At 40.4% G+C, this 18,937-nt stretch overlaps 1 protein-coding gene across 5 annotated transcripts in view; it reads right to left on the minus strand.

Annotated features, from left to right (window-relative positions):
• Positions 1 to 1,554: 1,554 nt before the first annotated feature.
• The window catches only part of Pus7 (pseudouridine synthase 7), a 53,651-nt gene continuing 36,268 nt past the window's right edge, over positions 1,555 to 18,937 (minus strand). For 2 of the 5 annotated variants that reach the window (XM_028855538.2, XM_028855536.2), the window contains 10 exons: positions 16,545 to 16,673; positions 15,365 to 15,490; positions 11,355 to 11,416; positions 10,545 to 10,705; positions 9,683 to 9,809; positions 8,925 to 8,960; positions 8,405 to 8,506; positions 3,398 to 3,527; positions 2,314 to 2,405; positions 1,555 to 1,817 (listed from right to left, as the gene is read on the minus strand). In XM_028855538.2, the coding sequence (XP_028711371.1) occupies positions 1,681 to 1,817; positions 2,314 to 2,405; positions 3,398 to 3,527; positions 8,405 to 8,506; positions 8,925 to 8,960; positions 9,683 to 9,809; positions 10,545 to 10,705; positions 11,355 to 11,416; positions 15,365 to 15,490; positions 16,545 to 16,673 (1,102 nt within the window). In that variant the 3' untranslated portion in view covers positions 1,555 to 1,680. The remainder of the gene's footprint in view (positions 1,818 to 2,313; positions 2,406 to 3,397; positions 3,528 to 8,404; positions 8,507 to 8,924; positions 8,961 to 9,682; positions 9,810 to 10,544; positions 10,706 to 11,354; positions 11,417 to 15,364; positions 15,491 to 16,544; positions 16,674 to 18,937) is intronic. The other 3 variants (XM_028855540.2, XM_028855539.2, XM_037203591.1) reach the window with 2 other exon arrangements.

An 18,937-nucleotide genomic window follows, 5' to 3' on the forward strand; every position in this document is an offset into this window, starting at 1 on the left:
ACTCACATGATGGGAGGAGATAACCAACTCCTGCAATTATTCTCTGACATCCACATGTATGCTGTGAGATGTATACATGAACACACAAATAGGCACACACAGAGAGACAATAAATAAAGTGTAATTAAAAAAATTATGTGTACACATAAAATAAAATGTAATTTTAAAAAGACAAAGTGACATATACAAATTGGTGAAATTGACTGATGTGACCAGGAAAATCAACTCCTCACACAGGGAGGGCTCAAAGTATTTCCCAGATGAGGACAGTAAGCTGAGCTTCTTTGTTTAAATGTCAATTTACATGTAGTAGTTGTACGCATACACTTCCAATAGGAGACTAAGTCTTCTCATAAGTAACTGTTAGTTGTTTCTCACTCATTTGCAGTCTTAGCAGTGGCACAGGCCAGTACATAGAAAGAGTTAAATGCATTATTGGTTCTCACTTGTGCTTTCAGGGCCAGACCCAGGACACATGCCATTCATGCTCTGCTCCAAGCATTTCTTTACATTCCAGAAAGCACACTGGGAGGCCATGGAGTGATACTGTGGACTGGATAACTATGAACCCAGGCCCTATCATCAGTCATCCCAGTGGATACAATTTCACATGATTCTCACATCCCATACCGTATCAAGACACTTCTACATCACCTCTGCCAAGGACCCTTCACTCACTGAGTGCCTTACTTTCCTTTAGTGAGGGACAAGATTTTTACATGCATTCAGTTTTAGAATATTTATTTGATTTATTTGCATAATTAGTAGAAAGGAGTTCTTAAAAATATTTATTACATTTGTTTCTAGAAATAATAGAAAATAAAATTAGTAGAGTCATATTACACAACTTGGGAAAGGCATATACATCCTTTCAGAGAAGGTTTTTTTGTGGCGCCCATGATGGAAATGCTTGAGCAGCTGGTGACAGGTTAGCATAGAAGGAGCCCTTGTAAGTTTTCCACATTTTCTTTTTGATCACTGTTTACTTTTGAGTCCAGTGGAAAGAGTCCTGAAAGTAAAGGCACCTAGAACAAAATTAGACCTTTACCAATAAAAACTACATATTTATATCAAGGAAAAGGTTCACCTGAAAGACGCTGATACTATAAACAGGAAAGCCACTGCAAGCTAAGATGTTTATAACTGCTTACCTAAATCCAACACACAGCTGCACAATGAAAACCATGTTGTGTTTATAAACCTGTGGATGTTTTGTTATCATTGAACCAACATGAGTACAGTGTGTTAAGTATGTACTCTAATTTCCATAGTCAAGATCTGTTTGCTGCATTTGCTCTTGAGATGAATCACTGTGTATTCCCATCATGGACTTATAAAAATTCCTGGTGTTTGTACTTTAGGAGCGCAGCAAAACCTAAAACTGCTCCTTTAAACCAAAGTCCCCTTTATTGTTATAAAGCCAAAAAGCTGATGCTGAACTAGGATTTAAGCACCTAAAGTATATCCTGACCAATTTATATCTTCTGAGCTATAATTAGGATCTTCAGGATTTGTATGTGTACAAACATTGTAAATTATTTCTTTAAGCTGATAAAAACTTTAAAAAATACAAATAATCCTTTACTATAAAAGTTTTAAAAATCAAATATGAGCCAGCAATTAAAAAAGACAAGAACAGGAGGTCATCGAGCAGGTACTTGTCTCTGAAGAATGCACCACTCATCGTAGCCAGTTTGTATTGAGCTGAGTCTGGTTCTTGATGCTGGTGTCCATTTTTAGCACTTCTCGAATGGCCATGGTGGCGTAAGTCGATGGAGGAAGAGAAAAGTCCATCTTCAGAGCCCTATATTTGCCTTCTGCCAGGCAAGAAAGAAGTGCATGGTCAAAGACGGAAAGTGGCTGCAGCTGACCAAAGATCCCAGACCCCCAAGCTATACCCTTTCCTTAGGTTCTTGTCCCCAAGGGTCCTCAGAGGATGAGACCACGGAAATGAGAGCACACGAGTGTATAAACCAGCTGGATGGAGTTGGCAACTTTATTCAGGATAACAGAGCAGGTAGGGCTGGAAAGATGGCTCATCAAGTAAAAGTAGCTGCCACTGAGCCTGATGACTTGAATTGGATCCCTGGACTCATCTGATCTCTTCAGTCCAGTGAAGAGTACTGGCTCCCACAAGTTCTCGGGTTCTCTCTCTGTCTCTCTCTCCTCTGTCCCTCCCTCTCCCCCCTCTCAAGCACACACACACACACACACACACACACACACACACACACACGCACACACACACACACACACGCACGCACGCACGCACGCGCACACACACGAAAAACTCTTCACATTATGCTGATTTACCAGAAGCAAAAATTGGTGGTGGTTTTCCTTCTAAGTTGTCCACATCCGTGTTGAAAAGTGGAATTTTAGGATCATTATATGCAACGACTTCCCTTCAAAATACATAAAGATAAGCATGAATGTGAACATTCACATATGGCACATTCTTCATCCCCATTTTTGGAGCAAGAAAAACATACAGGTTGACTAGTAAGCCTCCCCCAGAATAGAACAGGCCAGATTTTATGCATAACAACTGCTTTTCCCTTACTTTATAATAGATGACAAATGGTATCAGAGGGTGGAAATGACCTGAAAGGTTTCTCTAGCATAGTAGACTTCATTTTGTATAGGTGAAGTGCAAGTAACCATGGCATTTACATTCCCACCACAGTGGGAACCACTGCCATCAACCTTCTTATGAGAGAAACTGCTCCCCAGAGCATGGAAGGTAAAATCCAACTATACCAACTTCATGCCCATTGCCAGGAAAAAAGGAGAAAGAATTTCCTGGCAATAAGCAACTAGTTCAGCATTCATTTTAAAGTTAGAAAAGCTTCAGGAAATAAATCAAAAAATATCAAAGGTATCTTTTAAAGTAGATACATATTTTAAATTCTAATTTTATTTTGTATGTATAAGTGCTTTGAATGTGTGTCTGTGCACCATGTGTGAGTGCTAGAAGAGGGTGTGGAGCCCCTGGAACTGGAGTTACAGAACTGCCATGTGGGTGCTGGGAACTGAACCCTGGTCCTCTAGAGGAACAGTTAGTGCTCTTAACTGCTTAGTTATCTTTTTAGCTCCAGAATCAAATGGAAGTTTTACAGAGAAAGGTAAGAAAGTTCATTTTCTGTGTATCTGTTCAGTAAGTCAGAGATGCCAACAAAATATAAAAGAAGTAACTTTCACTACATGACTGCAGCCAACACTAAGTTCTTGATCACTTGAAGAATACCAACAGGTGGCAGTAGTGACAGCAGTGATTGGACAGTCAACAGCTATGGAGCACTTACATGCTGGATTCTAAGCACAGAAACACACACACAAAGCAAAACCTTGTGGTTCTATAAAATACTCCACTTCCGAATCCTCAGTCTATACTTACCAGCTGACATTCTGAGGCCGAATAATGATCTTTCGATAGGCACCCGATAAGGAGTAATCTCGAATTGTGTGTCTCATGTTGTCAATATCAAGATTGTCTGCAGTGAGCATTTCCCTGTAGGCTTCACTAACTGATACAAAACACAAACAGTTAATTGGAATGCAGTCTGTCAGCACATTAACTTGAACTGTAGTAAAAATGGCATAACATGTAGGTCCAGTCAGACTGTCCTAATAAAGTCAGTGAACTATAACACCTCTGCGACTCAGCCACCAGGCCTAAAAGGTGTTGTCACCCTGTGGCTTTATTTTTGTAATCAGCTATGGGGCTTGTGGTATAAAGATCCCAAGCTAACTTCAAAAAACTTACATGGAGTTTCTAAATACAATTTATATATGGTGACTCTACATGTTTAAAAACAGGAGACCCTAGAAACCATCTGGTCCACCTCAGCCCACAGGAGATGGCTCTCTAATGTTCCCTTATGTGTCATCTGTGGGGACACAAGCCACACAAGCTCCCATTGCAAACAGGTTGTTTTCTTACAGGCTCTGTTGATGTCTCTGAAACATGGTAGATTAGCTGTCCTTACATACATCCATAAGCATTGGAGCTATAAGTCCTTTCATGTGACTTTGGTTCTTTCAACTGTGTCTCCTCTCTGACATTTTTGGTTTTATCTGCCCCAGAGTAAGAGGATTCAACAGGCACTCCATATACTTCATTTTTGTTGTTGTTTTTCTATTTATTTATTTGAGAGAGGGTTTCCCTGTGTAGTCCTGACTGTTCTGGATCTAGCTCTGTAGACCAGCCTGGTTGCAAACTTAGAAAACCACCTGCCTTTGCCTCCCTGAAGCCATGGGCCACTACACCCAGCCCAGATACTTTTTTTATTAATTTTTTTTTCATTTTGTGGGGCAGTGGTGGTGCATGCTTTTAATCCCAGCACTCGGGAGGCAGAGGCAGGCAGATCTCTGTGAGTTCGAGGCCAGCCTGGGCTACCAAGTGAGTCCTAGGAAAGGCACAAAGCTACACAGAGAAACCCTGTCTTGAAAAACAAAATTTTTTTTTTCATTTTATTAATTGTGTGTCAGTGAGTGAGTGAGTGAGTGTGTGTGTGTGTGTGAGAGAGAGAGAGAGAGAGAGAGAGAGAGAGAGAGAGAGAGAGCGAGCGAGCGCAGAGCTGAGTGGGCACTGAGCACATGTGGAAGACGGTGCACTTATGGAGGTCAGAGGACAACACTGTGGAATTGGCCCTTTCCCTGATTTTTTGGAGACAAGGTCTCACTATATACCCCTGGTTTGCCTCACTCACAGTGATCATACTGCTTCTGCTTCCTGAGTGTTAGAATTAAAGGTGTGCGCCACCATGACCTTTGTGACCCTTGATATTTTATAAGCTACCATCGAACTAATTTTTCTTTTCATGATTAAAAAAAAATTTCATTTTTATTTATGTATTTCATTTTATTTATATATGTGTATCTGTGTATAAGTATGTATGTGTGTGTGTGGGTACCTATGGAGGCCAAAAGGAACTGGAAACCCCTGGGGCTTAAGTTGCAGGCAGATGTATGCCGGGAACTGAACTCAGGTTGTCTGGAAGCATAACAATCTTTCTTGACTACTGGGCCATCTCTCTAGAATGTTACTATATAGCTCAGGTGTGGGAGCTCACAGAAATTTCCCTGTGAGATCTGAGTTTGCCTGACACAGCAGAGCTGCATAAGGGGATCATGTGACCACAGGCAAGGTCGCCAGGTGGTTGGAAGGGTCTGTACTTGGCTGTGCCTGGGGGAAGGTTTTTTGCTCCGCCCCTTGGTATTCCTTTAAAAACCCTTTGGCAGAGGCAATCAGAGCCCGATGGATAAGGACTTAGGTTCTCCTGAGGCTAGTCTATGTTTCTGTTTCTCTCTCTCTAGCTATCTTTCTATCTAATATTTCCTACTGTTCCTGCTCAAGAGTACCCTAGGGAAAAGTGGGGGTGAGATGGCGGTCCCACTCAGGAGCCTTTAATTAACAACCTTCTTGCTTCGGCTTCCCCAGTATTATGTCAATGGCATGTGTTACTGCCTGAACATCTGACTGCTCGGCATGTCTTTGAGAATTTACATTCAATGCTTTCGGCACTTCTTATTTTTTCTATTACTAACATTAACTTCATCTTACATTATTTACAAATGTAAGACGATTTAGGAATATAGTCAATTCATTTCTTCAAGTTACATTAAACATTAAACATTAAAAATGCTGGAAATACAGGGACAAGGAAATAAGACAGCCTCGTCCCCTAAGACCTTCTTGGTACTAGATGTGCCTGTGTCATAGGTCCAAATGCTTAACTCCTCTAGTAATATGTGTCCCTTCCAGGGCTACAGCGTTTCATGAATGGCTTTGTCAAATATTCTGCAAATTTACTTTATCTTGGAACCAGCCAAGTTCCAGATACTGAGAGGAAAAAGAAGAACGGGAACATTCTTTTTCTTTCTGTGATGGCTGATTGAGGCTATCAGCTTGATTTGGTGTACCAATTAGTTTTTGTTAACTTGATACAAACTAGTGAGTCACTTGGGAGAAGGGAACCTCAACTAAGGAACTGCTTCCATCAGACTGGCCTGTGGGGTATCTGCAGAAATCATATTCCTGATTTCTGGTTGATAGAGGAGGGTCTAGCCCACGGTGAGTAGTGCTATACCTGGACAGGTGGTCCTAGGTTGTCTAAGGAAGGTAGCTAAGCAAGCCAGAGGAAGCAAGCCCATAGGCAGCTTTCATCCACTTCCTCTATCTGCTCCTGCTTGAGTTCCCGTCCTGACTTCCCTCAATGATGGAGTGTGATGGGGTTGTGTGAGCCAGATACATCCTTTTCGCCCCAGGTTGCTTCTGGTCATGGTGCTTTATCAAAGGAACAGAAACTAGGATACTTGGGTGGCAAAATGGTAACCATTTTTTCTTCTCACATTTCAGCTGAGCCTGTCCCACTGCTATTGAAAGGGAAACCCAGGAGACTTTGTTTTTGATCAGACCAATTAACTGGGCCACCGTACTAGTGCCAGTGATGGTGGTTCTGGAAGAGCCTGGCATTTGAGTCAGAGGACTCAGTGGGCAAGACTCATTCTTAATGCAGACATGCCTTGAACAGAGCAAAAGGCAAAAGAAAGGCAAAGGAGCTCCCTCTCCCTGAGACCTGGGACACTATTTTTCTCCTGTTCCTGGACTTCATGACTTGCACCAGCAGACCCTAGGTTCTTGTATGTCTAGCCCCAGAATGACAGTTAGAACAATGGCTTCTTTGGTTCTCTAGCATGCAGATAGCTATAATCAAGTGAGCCAAGGTCTCCCATAAATCCCCTTTCTTATCTCTATTTATGCTATCTGTTCCAGGAGATTCCTAATTAAAACAAGGGTTTGCATTTTTCTTTTTCTTAAAAGGACAATTTTATTAGAGTTTAAAAGAAAAACTCCAAAGAAGGCAAGCTGTAGATCTCAGCAGTTGTCCAGAGGAGGGAGATGGAGAAGAGGTATAGAGAAAGCCATGCCATGAGTCAGGCATGGAGGTCAGCCACATGGCAAAAACAAGGGGCCGAGGGTGTGTGTGTGTGTGCTCAGAGAAAGAATAAGGAAGCCCAAAGTATCAGAAAAAGCCTACTTGTGCTCTGGCCTGCATCAAAAAAGAAAAAGGAAAAGTTACACCTCAGAAAGAGGCAGAATCAACAGACTCTCACAGGAGCTGTATGGCAACAACCAGTTTTAGCATCTTGAGACTTCTCCTTGGTTGCTGCCAAGGGAAGCAGACTACACTCTTCCCTGCCCACCTTTACTTATTCTCTCTTGTTCCAGTCCACTCCCTTCTCTTCAGTGAAGTCAGCCAGTGTAGGTACCAGAAGAAAAGTAATGTGGATGACTTATTAGATTTCTATAAACCTGGCTAGAAGTATCCAATCATCCAAGGACTTTAGTCCTAATCTTTTTGGTTTGTTTTGAGACAGAGTTTCTCTGTGTAGCCTTGGCTGTCCTGGTCCTCAATCTGTAAACCAAGCTGGCCTCAAACTCATAGAGATCTGCCTGCCTCTGGCTCTAGAGTGTGGGGATTAAAGAGATTCGTCACCACTGCTTGGCTTCCTAATCATTTTCTTTCCTTTTCTTTTTGGTTCTCCGAGACAGGGTTTCTCTGTGTGACAGCCTTGGCTATCCTGGAATTCAGAGATTTGCCTGCCTCTGCCGCCCAAGTGTTCCTAATCATTTTCTAACTTAAACAAATTCAAGGAATGTAATATTATTAGTATGTAGAACTCTGGCCCTTTAACCAAGAAAAACTATTTTAACAGAAAAATACTATCCACAGGCCAGTGCTGGCTAAGTTTTGGGTCAGTTCTTTCAAACTGCTCAAAACCATTCAGAAATAATGACAAAAAGTCTGGAGAATGGGAAGTAATACAGAGGATTCTAATGTCCTTTTCTCAGTTTGCCATCCAGCTTATAGGCTGAGGCAACCCTCCAGTGAATCACAGGCCATGACACTACAGTGGGATAGCTTCTAATTTAAATTATCCTCCTGAATACATCCCTTTCCAGGAGACCATCGTGTGTGTGTGTGTGTGTGTGTGTGTGTGTGTGTGTAATGTGTATATATGCACACATATATAATATACATATTTCATAAAGTATATATGATATATTAATATTTATTTTTAATAAATTTATTTTAATATATTATATTTGTTATACATACACATATAAACTTTTATATAGGGCTCTCTATGCAGCCCTGGTAGCTTGGGAACTTGCTGTATAGATCAGGCTAGACTTGAACTCACATAGATCTGTCAGCCTCTGCTGGGATTAGCCATCACACTCAGCTGTTTATAGGTTTTTGAAGGCTAAATTTCTATTAAAGAAAGCTTTAAGACTATGTTTCAAATATTGATTTTCCTCTGCTTCATTCTTGGCTACTGATAGCTTAATCATGTTATACTTGTTTTAAATAGTTGGCTCAAACATAGAACTTACTTTTATGTTTGGGGTAGATAACATCAAAACCAGGCAGGGGCATCACCACATCATGAATGGAGTAATTATTAACATCCTCTTCCTCAATGTAGGTGGCTGTGGCTGCAAAATCCCACAAGTAAACAGAAGGTTAAGAAAAAGCATTGTTGGGGACTGGAGAGATGGTTCAGCGGTAAAGAGCACTGACTGCTCTTCCAGAGGTCATGAGTTCAGTTCCCAGTACCCACATGGCAGCTAACAACTATCTGTAACTACAAGATCTGACACCCTCACATAGACATGCATACATATGGCAGAACACCAATGCACATAAAATAAAAATAAATAAATTATTTAAAAAAAAAAGAAAAAAAAGAAAAAGCATTGTCATGAATTCAGGCTCCTAAGATTTATAAGTCTCAGTGACTTGAAAGAACAAGATGTCCAGGTGCAAAGGCCCAGGAATCTTAGAATCCCTCCTTTTCCAATTAGCTGGAACCCTGAGCAAGGGGCTAAATCTTGCACAAACCAGAATACTTACCAGTAGTACTGCAATAGAGCAACGCAGGCAAAGTGTCTAGTGTAAGACCAGAAACACAGTAAACATTTCATAGGACAGAATATTAGCATTTCTTTTTTAAAAATTATTTTATTATTTTGTGTGTATGGATGTTTTGCCTGCAGTATGTCTGTGTACCATGTGTGGGCAGTATCCCTAGAGGCCAGAAAAGGGTGTTGGATCCCCTGGAAATGCACTTATAGACAGTTGTGAGCCACCATGTAAGCACTGAGGATCGAACCTGGCTCCTCTGGAAGAATAGCTAGTGCTCTTTAAAACTGAGTCATAGCTTGAGACCCACATTAACATTTCTTACGCTTATGTTTCAGACCATTTGATTATGCTCAGTAAAGTCAGCTCTGGTCTGGTGCTCTCCTGAAGAAACTCTTTAAAACTGCCTGATGACACAATGAAACACTGAGACACATCCATAAATGTAGATATTTTGAAGACCCATATTAACAATTGTAAAGGACTTTTAGCCAATACTAGCCCAAAGTTTATTCTGCTACACTAGCTGGAAGCCCAGAATGGAGGCCCAGACTTAGCTGCTTACCCAAAACACATACATATTTTTTTATTGGTGATAAAAACTATCAGCCTGAGTTCATGTGGCCTTTCCATCTCCCACTTACTACACATCTCTTTCTTAACTAGTAGCCATGCTGGATTTCAAAAACACTGCTATAAAATATCTGAGTCCTGATCTGGCTGAATGACGATAGTATATGCCATTTTACCTCCTTTGAGAACAAGGTCCCCTGGGACAGGTTTCAGCCCGTAGTCTTCTATCCTTTTGCTCACCATGTTATTCCACACATAGCTTTGATAACTATGGATATACATTAAGCGATTATTTCTTGGTATCTGCAGAGAAGGGAGAAATAGGCAAAGAAACAATTCTGAACATTTAAAGTGCCATTTTCCCAGATATTTTGCTCATTTAATGGTAATCCTAACACAAGAAACTCAGACTTCAAATCTGATTGTGGGGCTGGGATGTAGCTCGGTGGGAAGGCACTTCAAAGTGTCCTGTATTATACACACACAGAGACTATGCTTGCTACTTCCTGTTGAACTCTCTTCCTTAGGTAGTTTAAAGCTCCAATGAAGATGATGACCAAGAAATGACTGGACAACGGGGTCAGACCAATGGCTTAGCAGGTAAAGGCACTTGTGCCAAGCCTGACTACCTGAATTTGATCTCTGGGGACAGATATAATATAAAGAGAGAATGAACTCTCAAATGTCCTGATCCCTACCTGTGTGCTCAAGTACATGCATAGACATAAACACAAAATAAAGTTTTAAAAGAAATGACTGTATATTGGCTTCTAAACTGGTCAAATCCCTTCAATTACATTAAATTCAATTGAAAATTATATTTTCCATAGATACTTCCTTGAACCTCCAATGTTAATAAACACCACCAGCATTTCCCACATCTCATCATCTTTCAGGTTCAGAATGAGGCATACTCAAGTAAATTCCTTTGAAGACTACTAAAGGATTCTATTTGCTGTTGCTTCAAAAATTTTTAAGTTCATGTTTAAAAAGCATTAGCCACCTTGAGTCAGTGCCTGATTCACAAATTGCACTCACTATGCCAAATGCAGAGACTATATTCTTCATTCCATATTTTGAAAGTCCTCGAAGCAGCTGACCTTCCACACACCTTTTGACAGGTAGTTTTTTGAGGGCAGAGGCTGGATCTTTGGTCTTGGCCCATTCTTCTCTACATTTCACCAAGTACCCCTTTTCAGCTGTAGGAAAAGAAAAGCTACCATCAAACTTGTCCAACAGAAAAATGTGCATCACTTAACATGATTCATGGGGAACATAAAACTGGGAAAACATTCACATGTAATGAAAAAGCTCACAGTCTGCCCAAAAGCAAAAACATGGAACCCCTGAAGAGATTATTTCTCTTTGGCTCTGTAAACAGCAAGAGCTACTGCTCACCATCACCTCAGCTAAGGAGGTTTCACCTTCTCTTTGCCCTGTACTGTTTGCTTTAAAACGAAAAACAATTTTTTTTTAGTTCAAATATGAAATAGTTACCTAAAGTGAGTATAAATATAAATTTGACAATTTATAAACTATCAGTTAAATCCCCTTTTTACAGTAAGGTTTTAGAGATATTTCCTGGAAAAAATTTAGTCATTATACTATGCTTTAGCAAAATGATCATACATACAAGTTTCCTATACATTTAGAGAATTTGTAGTAACTGAAGAGAAATAAACTTGTATTTAAACTTGCATGAATAAATTGGATGAATAAGGAGCTAGAATATAAAAAAAAACAAGAACTTTAAAACAACAACCTGCAGTTACTTTTACTTAAAGTGATTCCATGAATATCTAGCTATATACCCTATGCATTTTATTTTAACACAAATTTTTTTCTCACCTCCAGAACGGGGCTTCAGTATTAAATCTATGACTTCTGTCCAGGAATTCTGTAGAATAGCTCTAGAATTAAACAGTATTTACTTATTTAACCTTGCATAAGATAAGCTTTGTATGCTCAACTGTTGAGAAGGCAAGAAGAAACACCTATGAATTTACTAAATTTAAAAAGTATAAGCCGGGCGGTGGTGGCGCACGCCTTTAATCCCAGCACTCGGGAGGCAGAGCCAGGCGGATCTCTGTGAGTTCGAGGCCAGCCTGGTCTACCAAGTGAGTTCCAGGAAAGGCGCAAAGCTACACAGAGAAACCCTGTCTCGAAAAAACCAAAAAAAAAAAAAAAAAAAAAAGTATGTAGGAAAACTATGACACAGACTTCAGTGACCACTATCTGCCATAGAAAGCTTCTCTGAGGCTAGAAGGATGGCTCATTTACTAAGAGTGAGTAGTGAGTGCTCTTGCAGAGGACCTGAGTTTGGTTCCCAGCAACTCACAGCTGCCTGTAACTCCAGTGGATCTGCTGCCCTCTTCTGAGCTCTATGTGCATTATATTCAACATGCACAAACCCACAAGCAGATATACACTCTGTAGAAGACCTGGATTCGGTTTCTGAATGACCAGTCATAAATGGGACATCATTTCATCTCCTCCAAAGAGCAGGGTCACCAGAAGAAAAGGGAGTGGAAAGAATATAGAAGCTGGAGGACAGAGTGGGAAAGGATCTGACTTCTGAGTATCACATGACTATTGCACTTTGAACTCAACAGCAGCTGTGACTACTCACACCAGATTCCCAGAAAACTGGTCCTGTTAATACCCTGTCATAGAATGGAGGGCACATTTTCTTCAGTGATAAGTTGCCCATGCTTCTGTAAACAACTCTAATGGACCTCAATGGGACACATTTAGAACACATGTAAGTAAATGTGGAGAAAGCTGGGAAGAAGCAGGCAATTACAGTGGGGAGGGGGGAAGAGGGTGTGTGTAGAATATGATTGAATATATACATATGAAAATAATGAAAACAATCAGTATGTAATTAATATATGCCAAGAAAAAACATCAAAAAAAAGTTTAGATTGTCCTTTTGCTATGGGGTGTAAGAGTTTTTCATTTGTTGTTATATATTCTGGATCCATCTTCTGTTTAATTATATATTGAGATTTGGCATTTCACCTTAGGGTGATTATAGTAAATTCTATGAAGGTAGGGAATAGTCTGACATTGTTTGCAACTCTGAATTAACTTGTCCTGGCCTTTGGCCATATTATGCAACTTCTTTTTCTGAGTAAATCTGACACCACTTTACTGAGCAATTATTTGCAGTTAATTTTCTTTGGGATACAAAACTATAGGGTTACATGGCTGTGCTTCTGCTAAATTAATTAAAAATACATAGGCTGATACAAACATTCCTTAAATGTTCTGTGCCACAACAAACAGCATCTATATTATGCTAATCTGTATTTTCTATTAGTTACTGTAGTGGCTTTTCCTTCCTCAGTGATGGTGATCTAGTCTAGGGCTTCATGTATGGTAGGCAAGCACTCTTATTAGCTGAGCCACATTCTAGTCCTAAACTTTCCTCTTGTTCTTGTTCTAAATTAGCAGATCATTCTAGGTTGCTAGCCTGGTCTTTCACAGTCCTAATCAGCTGCCCAGGACTGGACTCCACTGTGCCTGTCTGGCCTTAATTTAGAAAGATTTCTATTTATTAATTATTTAGTATATTTTAAGCATAGAAATAGGTGCTGCATAAACACCATCTTCAATCTCAGCCTTCTGTGAAGTTGGTATTATTTCCACTTTACAGAGGAGTAGTTTGAGGCTCAGAACTCAAGCCTCACTTTACAATACTGCCTGAGAGAGGCACAGGAGCTGCCACACAGCAGACCAATCTCTCGAACCTTGTAAAATCACATAAGCAAATACAACTTGATACTGAAAAACTGGATGAGAGAAAACTCTTATTTCTACTATTTAATTAGTGTGCTTGGGAGCCCTCCTGAAGCACAACATCTGTACTTGCTGAAACAGAAGAACAAGTGTTCTCAGATAGCATTCAGTGAAGCTACCATCACTCTAACTCCCATATAATTTGTTACTTTATGTGGCAATCGCTGCTGGACAGCCAGATTCCCACAGTATGTTCACAAAACCAATCTCATTTATTGGTGAGATCTACTTTAATAATTTTTACTCTGGAGGGCTTTCCTATTACCTAAGTGTGAACCAAGCTCTTTTTTTTTTTTTTGGTTTTTCGAGACAGGGTTTCTCTGTGTAGCTTTGTGCCTTTTCTGGGACTCACTTGGTAGCCCAGGCTGACCTCAAACTCACAGAGATCTGCCTGGCTCTGCCTCCCGAGTGCTGGGATTAAAGGCGTGCGCTGGCGCTGCTGGCGCCGCCGCCACCACCACCCAGCAAACTAAGCTCTTAAATTCTACATTACTAATGGTATCTCCTAGGGTTTTCTTGAAATGGTGGGGGCAGGGCAGATGAAAGATTAATCAACTAGAACTTGTGTGTTGAGATCATAGTGTGCATGCCTTGGGTCTGGGTAATCTGGGCCTTTGTTACCTAGCTTTTTTTTTTTTTTTTTTTTTTTTAAAGATTTATTTATTTTTTGGTTTTTCGAGACAGGGTTTCTCTGTGTAGCTTTGCGCCACTTGGTAGCCCAGGCTGGCCTCGAACTCAAGGAGATCCGCCTGTCTCTGCCTCCCGAGTGCTGGGATTAAAGGCGTGTGCCATCACCGCCCGGCAAAGATTTATTTATATATTATGTATATAGTATTGTGTCTGCATGTGTCCCTGCAGGCCAGAAGAGGGCACCAGATCTCACTACAGGTGGTTGTGAGCCACCATGTGGTTGCTAGGAATTGAACTCAGGACCTCTGGAAGAACAATCAATGCTCTTAACCGCTGAGCCATCTCTCCAGCCCTTTACCCAGCTATTTATGGTTGGCCACTTACCTGCTGAAAAGTAAAAGAGAAGCCAGGTGTGGTGGCACACTCCTTCAGTCCCAGCACTCAGGAGGCAAAGGCAGGCTGATCTCTGAGTTTGAGGTCAGCCTGGTATACAGAGTGAGTTCTAGGATAGCTGGGACTACACAGAGAAACCCAGTCTCAAAAAACCAAAAAGAAAAACAAACAACCCACTCCCCCCCAAAAAAAAACCTAAGAGATCCCCGCCTCCCCCAAGGGCAGTGAGAAGTGAGAGGTTAAATTTAATATTTAGGTCACATTTTCAACTGTGTGCATATGTGTTATATACATGCCTCTAGAGGCTAGAGACCTTCCTCAGTGGCTCTCCACCTTATTTTTTTCAGACCATTTTTCACTGATTAGGCTAGTCTCATTGGCCAGAGAGATTGAGGGATCCACTTGTCTCTACCTTTCCAACACTGGGGTTACAGATGTGTTCTACCACACCTGGCTTCTGTGTAGTGACCTCATGCTTGTGTAGTAAGCACTTTACTGAGCTGCCTGTCTCTCCAGACCTCATTTCTTTCTTTCCTCCTTTTCTTTCTTTCTTTCTTTCTTTTTTTTTTTTTTTTTTAGAAAACACACTGTTACACTGTTGCATGCATTAACTGAAATAACTGAATAAATCTTACAAAGAGCCTATGGATCAGCTGTTCATTTGCCCTAAACATGACAGAATCCTGAAAGAATCAACACACCATTAACAAAAATGTTATTTCTTTTATGAGAGGCATCCTTTAGATAGAAATTACAAAATTAAATACAAACCTCCTTTAGATAGAAATTACAAAATTAAATACAAACCTTTCAATTAACAAAACTTTCTGAATCGTATTCTATATAAATCACCAAAGTACTCCATAGGCAGAGGCAGGCAGACAGATCTCTGTAAGTTCAAGGCCAGCCTGGTCTACACAGTGAGTTCCAGGACAGCCAGGGCTACACACTGAGATAATGTCTTAAAAAACAAGACAAAACAAAACATAACTCAAAAAAATAAAAAGATAAAAGTTAGAAAATCAAATACATACCTTCCAACTTGGTACGTAGGGACAGCTGTAGTCCCAAATCTTTGCATGCCATAGTAGTTAATGAAGCCAGTCTCCTTCAGAGATTGCATGGCTTGCTGTACTTGCTCATCAGTTCCTGTTATATTCCTGCAAGGACCCAAATTATCCAGAGGAAAAAAATGGACAGTCAAACTCATTTTATGATGCACACTGTAACAGTGGCTTCTGTATCTTACCTTTGCAATCTTTTCTGATTGCCTCCTGAGGACTCTGTTGATTTGTTAATTAGCTTTTTTTTTTTTTTTTTTTTTGGAGATAGGGTCTCTCAGTGTAGTCCTGGCTGTCCAGAAACTTGTGTTGTTGACCAGACTGGCCTTGAACTCACAGAGATTCCCCTGCCTCTGTGCATGAACCACCACTGACCAGCTCATTTTAATCAGTTTTAAGTGCAAATTATTGTAAGATGAAGCACATGTGCAATGTGGTGTGGCTTCTCACACTATGTAGTTCCCAAACTTGTCCACTTCCCCCAATGAAATGTATTTATTATTCTGCATGCATGTCTTGCTATATAGCCACTGGCCAGTCTGCAAACCATGTAGTCTAGGTTGACCTTGAAGGAGTCATGTGATCTTTTGCCTTTGCCTCTGAGTCTGGGATTATAGGCATGTGCAACCATGCTTGATCCCAAACTGAAACTTATGCCAACAAATAACTCTCTCCCAAAGTAATCTTTCTATGAATGTGTCCATTCTAGGTACCTCATAGGCTGGGCGGTGGTGGTGCACACCTTTAATCCCAGCACTCCGGAGGCAGAGCCAAGGTGGATCTTTGTGAGTTTGAGGCCAGCCTGGTCTACAAAGTGAGTTCCAGGAAAGGTGCAAAACTACACAGAGAAACCCTGTCTTGAAAACCAAAAAAAAAAAAAAAAAAAGAATTAAATCACAGGCTCTTTATCTTTCAAAACTGGATCTGAAGAACAATGTTTCTGAAGGCTATAGGAAGCTTTTGAGGGAGGGATAAAGACCATTTATCAGAAGAAATGCTACACAGTATTTGTTCCCCACTCCTACAGTCCTTGTTCTCCCAGCCCTTCCCTCTGTACCAGCTGTCCTCTACCCTATCAACACACAGAAACAGACCATGGAGACCCAGATAGCCAGCCCAGGTCTCCTATCTACTCCTACCTGCAGCACTTTACCTGAGAACAACAGTGAAGTGATTTCCTTGAAGCTCTCCCAATTTCAGAGGGGTTTTCTGATAGCTGAAATTACCCAACTTGAAGTTCATCAAGCACTTATTCAGGTGGGCGAGTCTTTGTGCACTTATTCTTTAAAGAAAACAGGAGCAGAGAAAGGATCGTGAGATCCTGCAGAAAACAAGCGCACACCAAGGCTGTGACCATTAGAAAGACTGCAGAAGGTAACAAGGTGCACTTGAATTACTCGTGTGCATAACAGTACTGGAATGATGGGGCTTAAACAGCAATGGAAACATAAGATGTACAGGATGCTACTTTCTGTCCACAGGGGGTAACAAAGGGGATGGTGGCAGACAGCAATCCCACAAGACTGTAAAGAATGGTCTCTAACATTTAAGAAAAGATTAGCCATAATTGGGCCAGTAAGAAAAATATTGTAAACTCATAACTAAAAGACAACCTTGGAGAACACAAAAATCATAAGAAGAAAGAAAGTTAATTGGTTCATCCCTTGAAAAAAGTATTAGGTCTCTGTATTTCCTCATTCTTTTAAAAAACACATTGAAGATGTGTATAGCTAGAATCATACAAACCTGTATCCTGCTATCATTTTACACAAGTGTTCCCATGCTGTTACAATTGTTTCATTAGAAAGTGTTTGTCTTCCTCAACAGGAAATCTATGTAGAAAAGCAAATACTATACTGAAAAGTTTTTGCTCTGTCTTTATCCCCATAAGCCTCCCCACTTGCAACTGATGTTAACACTTTCTTTCTTTTTAAATATTTTGTTTATTTTTAATTATGTGTATGTGTGTTTGTATGTGTAAATAAATACAGGTACTCCTGGAGGCCAGAGTCATTGGATCCCCCTAGAGCCAGAGTTACAGGAAATTATAAATTACCCAACGTAGATGTTGGCAATCAAACTCAGGTCCACTGCAAGAGCAGTATACATTCTTTACTGATGAACTATCTCTCTAGCCTCTTGGCCTGGAAAGTTTTGAAGTAAGATTAAGATTAATACAACTCTCTCAAGAAAAGGTGTTCATGTCAGAAGGTTTCATGTTAAGGGGTTGTTCTTGATATATTAAAATTTTAAAAATGCTCATTTTAATTTTTATTTTGAAAATATATAAGGGAGGTTGGAGTGATGGTTCAGCAGGTAAGAGCATTTGCTGTTCTTACAGAGGACACGGTTTGATTCCTAGCACCCACATGGTGGTTTATAACCACCTGTAACTCTCATTCCATATCTGAAGCTCTCTTCTGACATCCACAGGTACCAAAATACTCATACATAAAATAAGATGAATCTAAAAAAACAAACAAACAAACAACCCCCCCCCCCCAAAATCCTGTAAAGGCCATAGACAGGCCATTCTGGTCTATACAGCCAGTCCTGGTCAGCCAAGGTTACATAGTGAGATCCTGCTTAAAGACAAATAAACAACATCAAAAAAAAAAAAAAAAATACTTTCCAAAGTACAATATAAAGATCAGGGCCGGGCGGTGGTGGCGCACGCCTTTAATCCCAGCACTCGGGAGGCAGAGGCAGGTGGATCTTTGTCAGTTCAAGGCCAGCCTGGGCTACCAAGTGAGTTCCAGGAAAGGGCAAAGCTACACAGAGAAACCCTGTCTCGAAAAACCAAAAAAAAAAAAAAAAAAAAAAGATCAAAGGTACTTGCCAGTGTTCTCAACCCCACCCCCAATGCCAGTCACTTTATATTTTCACCTTGAATGCTTCCATATGTATCTTTGGATTTTCTTGAATACAAGATGAACTTTAGGTCCCTTTTTTCTACCATTTGGGCTCCAAGAATCCAATTTATTTATTTAACTATTAATTGTCTTTAAGAGTCTCTCTAATTTGAGTCATGAACTAGTTGTTTTTGATTTTCAATTATTAGAAACAATGCTCAGAGGTTAAGAGCACTGGCTGCTCTTCCAGAGGTCCTGAGTTCAATTCCCAGCAACCTCATGGTGGCTCACAACCATCTATAATGAGACCTGGTGCAGCAGACAGAGCATTGTATACATAATAAATCTAAAAAAAAAGAAAAAAGATACAATGCCACATAACACATCACAGTGCCTAAGAACATGGTTTTAATTTTTCCTATGTCCATGTTTCCTTTGAAAAGACAGCTACTTTGTCCTATAGCAAAGGCAAGGGGTTGAGGTTGGCTTGAGTCTGCCAGTGACTTTCAGTATATTTACGTTTGTGTGTACCAATTGTATATTTATGCGTACGTGTGTGTACATCTGTATATTTATATCTATGAATACGGGACTGGGGAGGTCTAGGTGTAGACCTCAGAACTGAGAGGCTGAATTCTGTTCCAAAGTTCTAAATCATGGAACTGTTCTACAGGCCTCTCAAGTTCTATCACGG

This window comes from Peromyscus leucopus, chromosome 3, assembly GCF_004664715.2.
Source record: "Peromyscus leucopus breed LL Stock chromosome 3, UCI_PerLeu_2.1, whole genome shotgun sequence".
NCBI classification, from domain to species: domain Eukaryota; kingdom Metazoa; phylum Chordata; class Mammalia; order Rodentia; family Cricetidae; genus Peromyscus; species Peromyscus leucopus.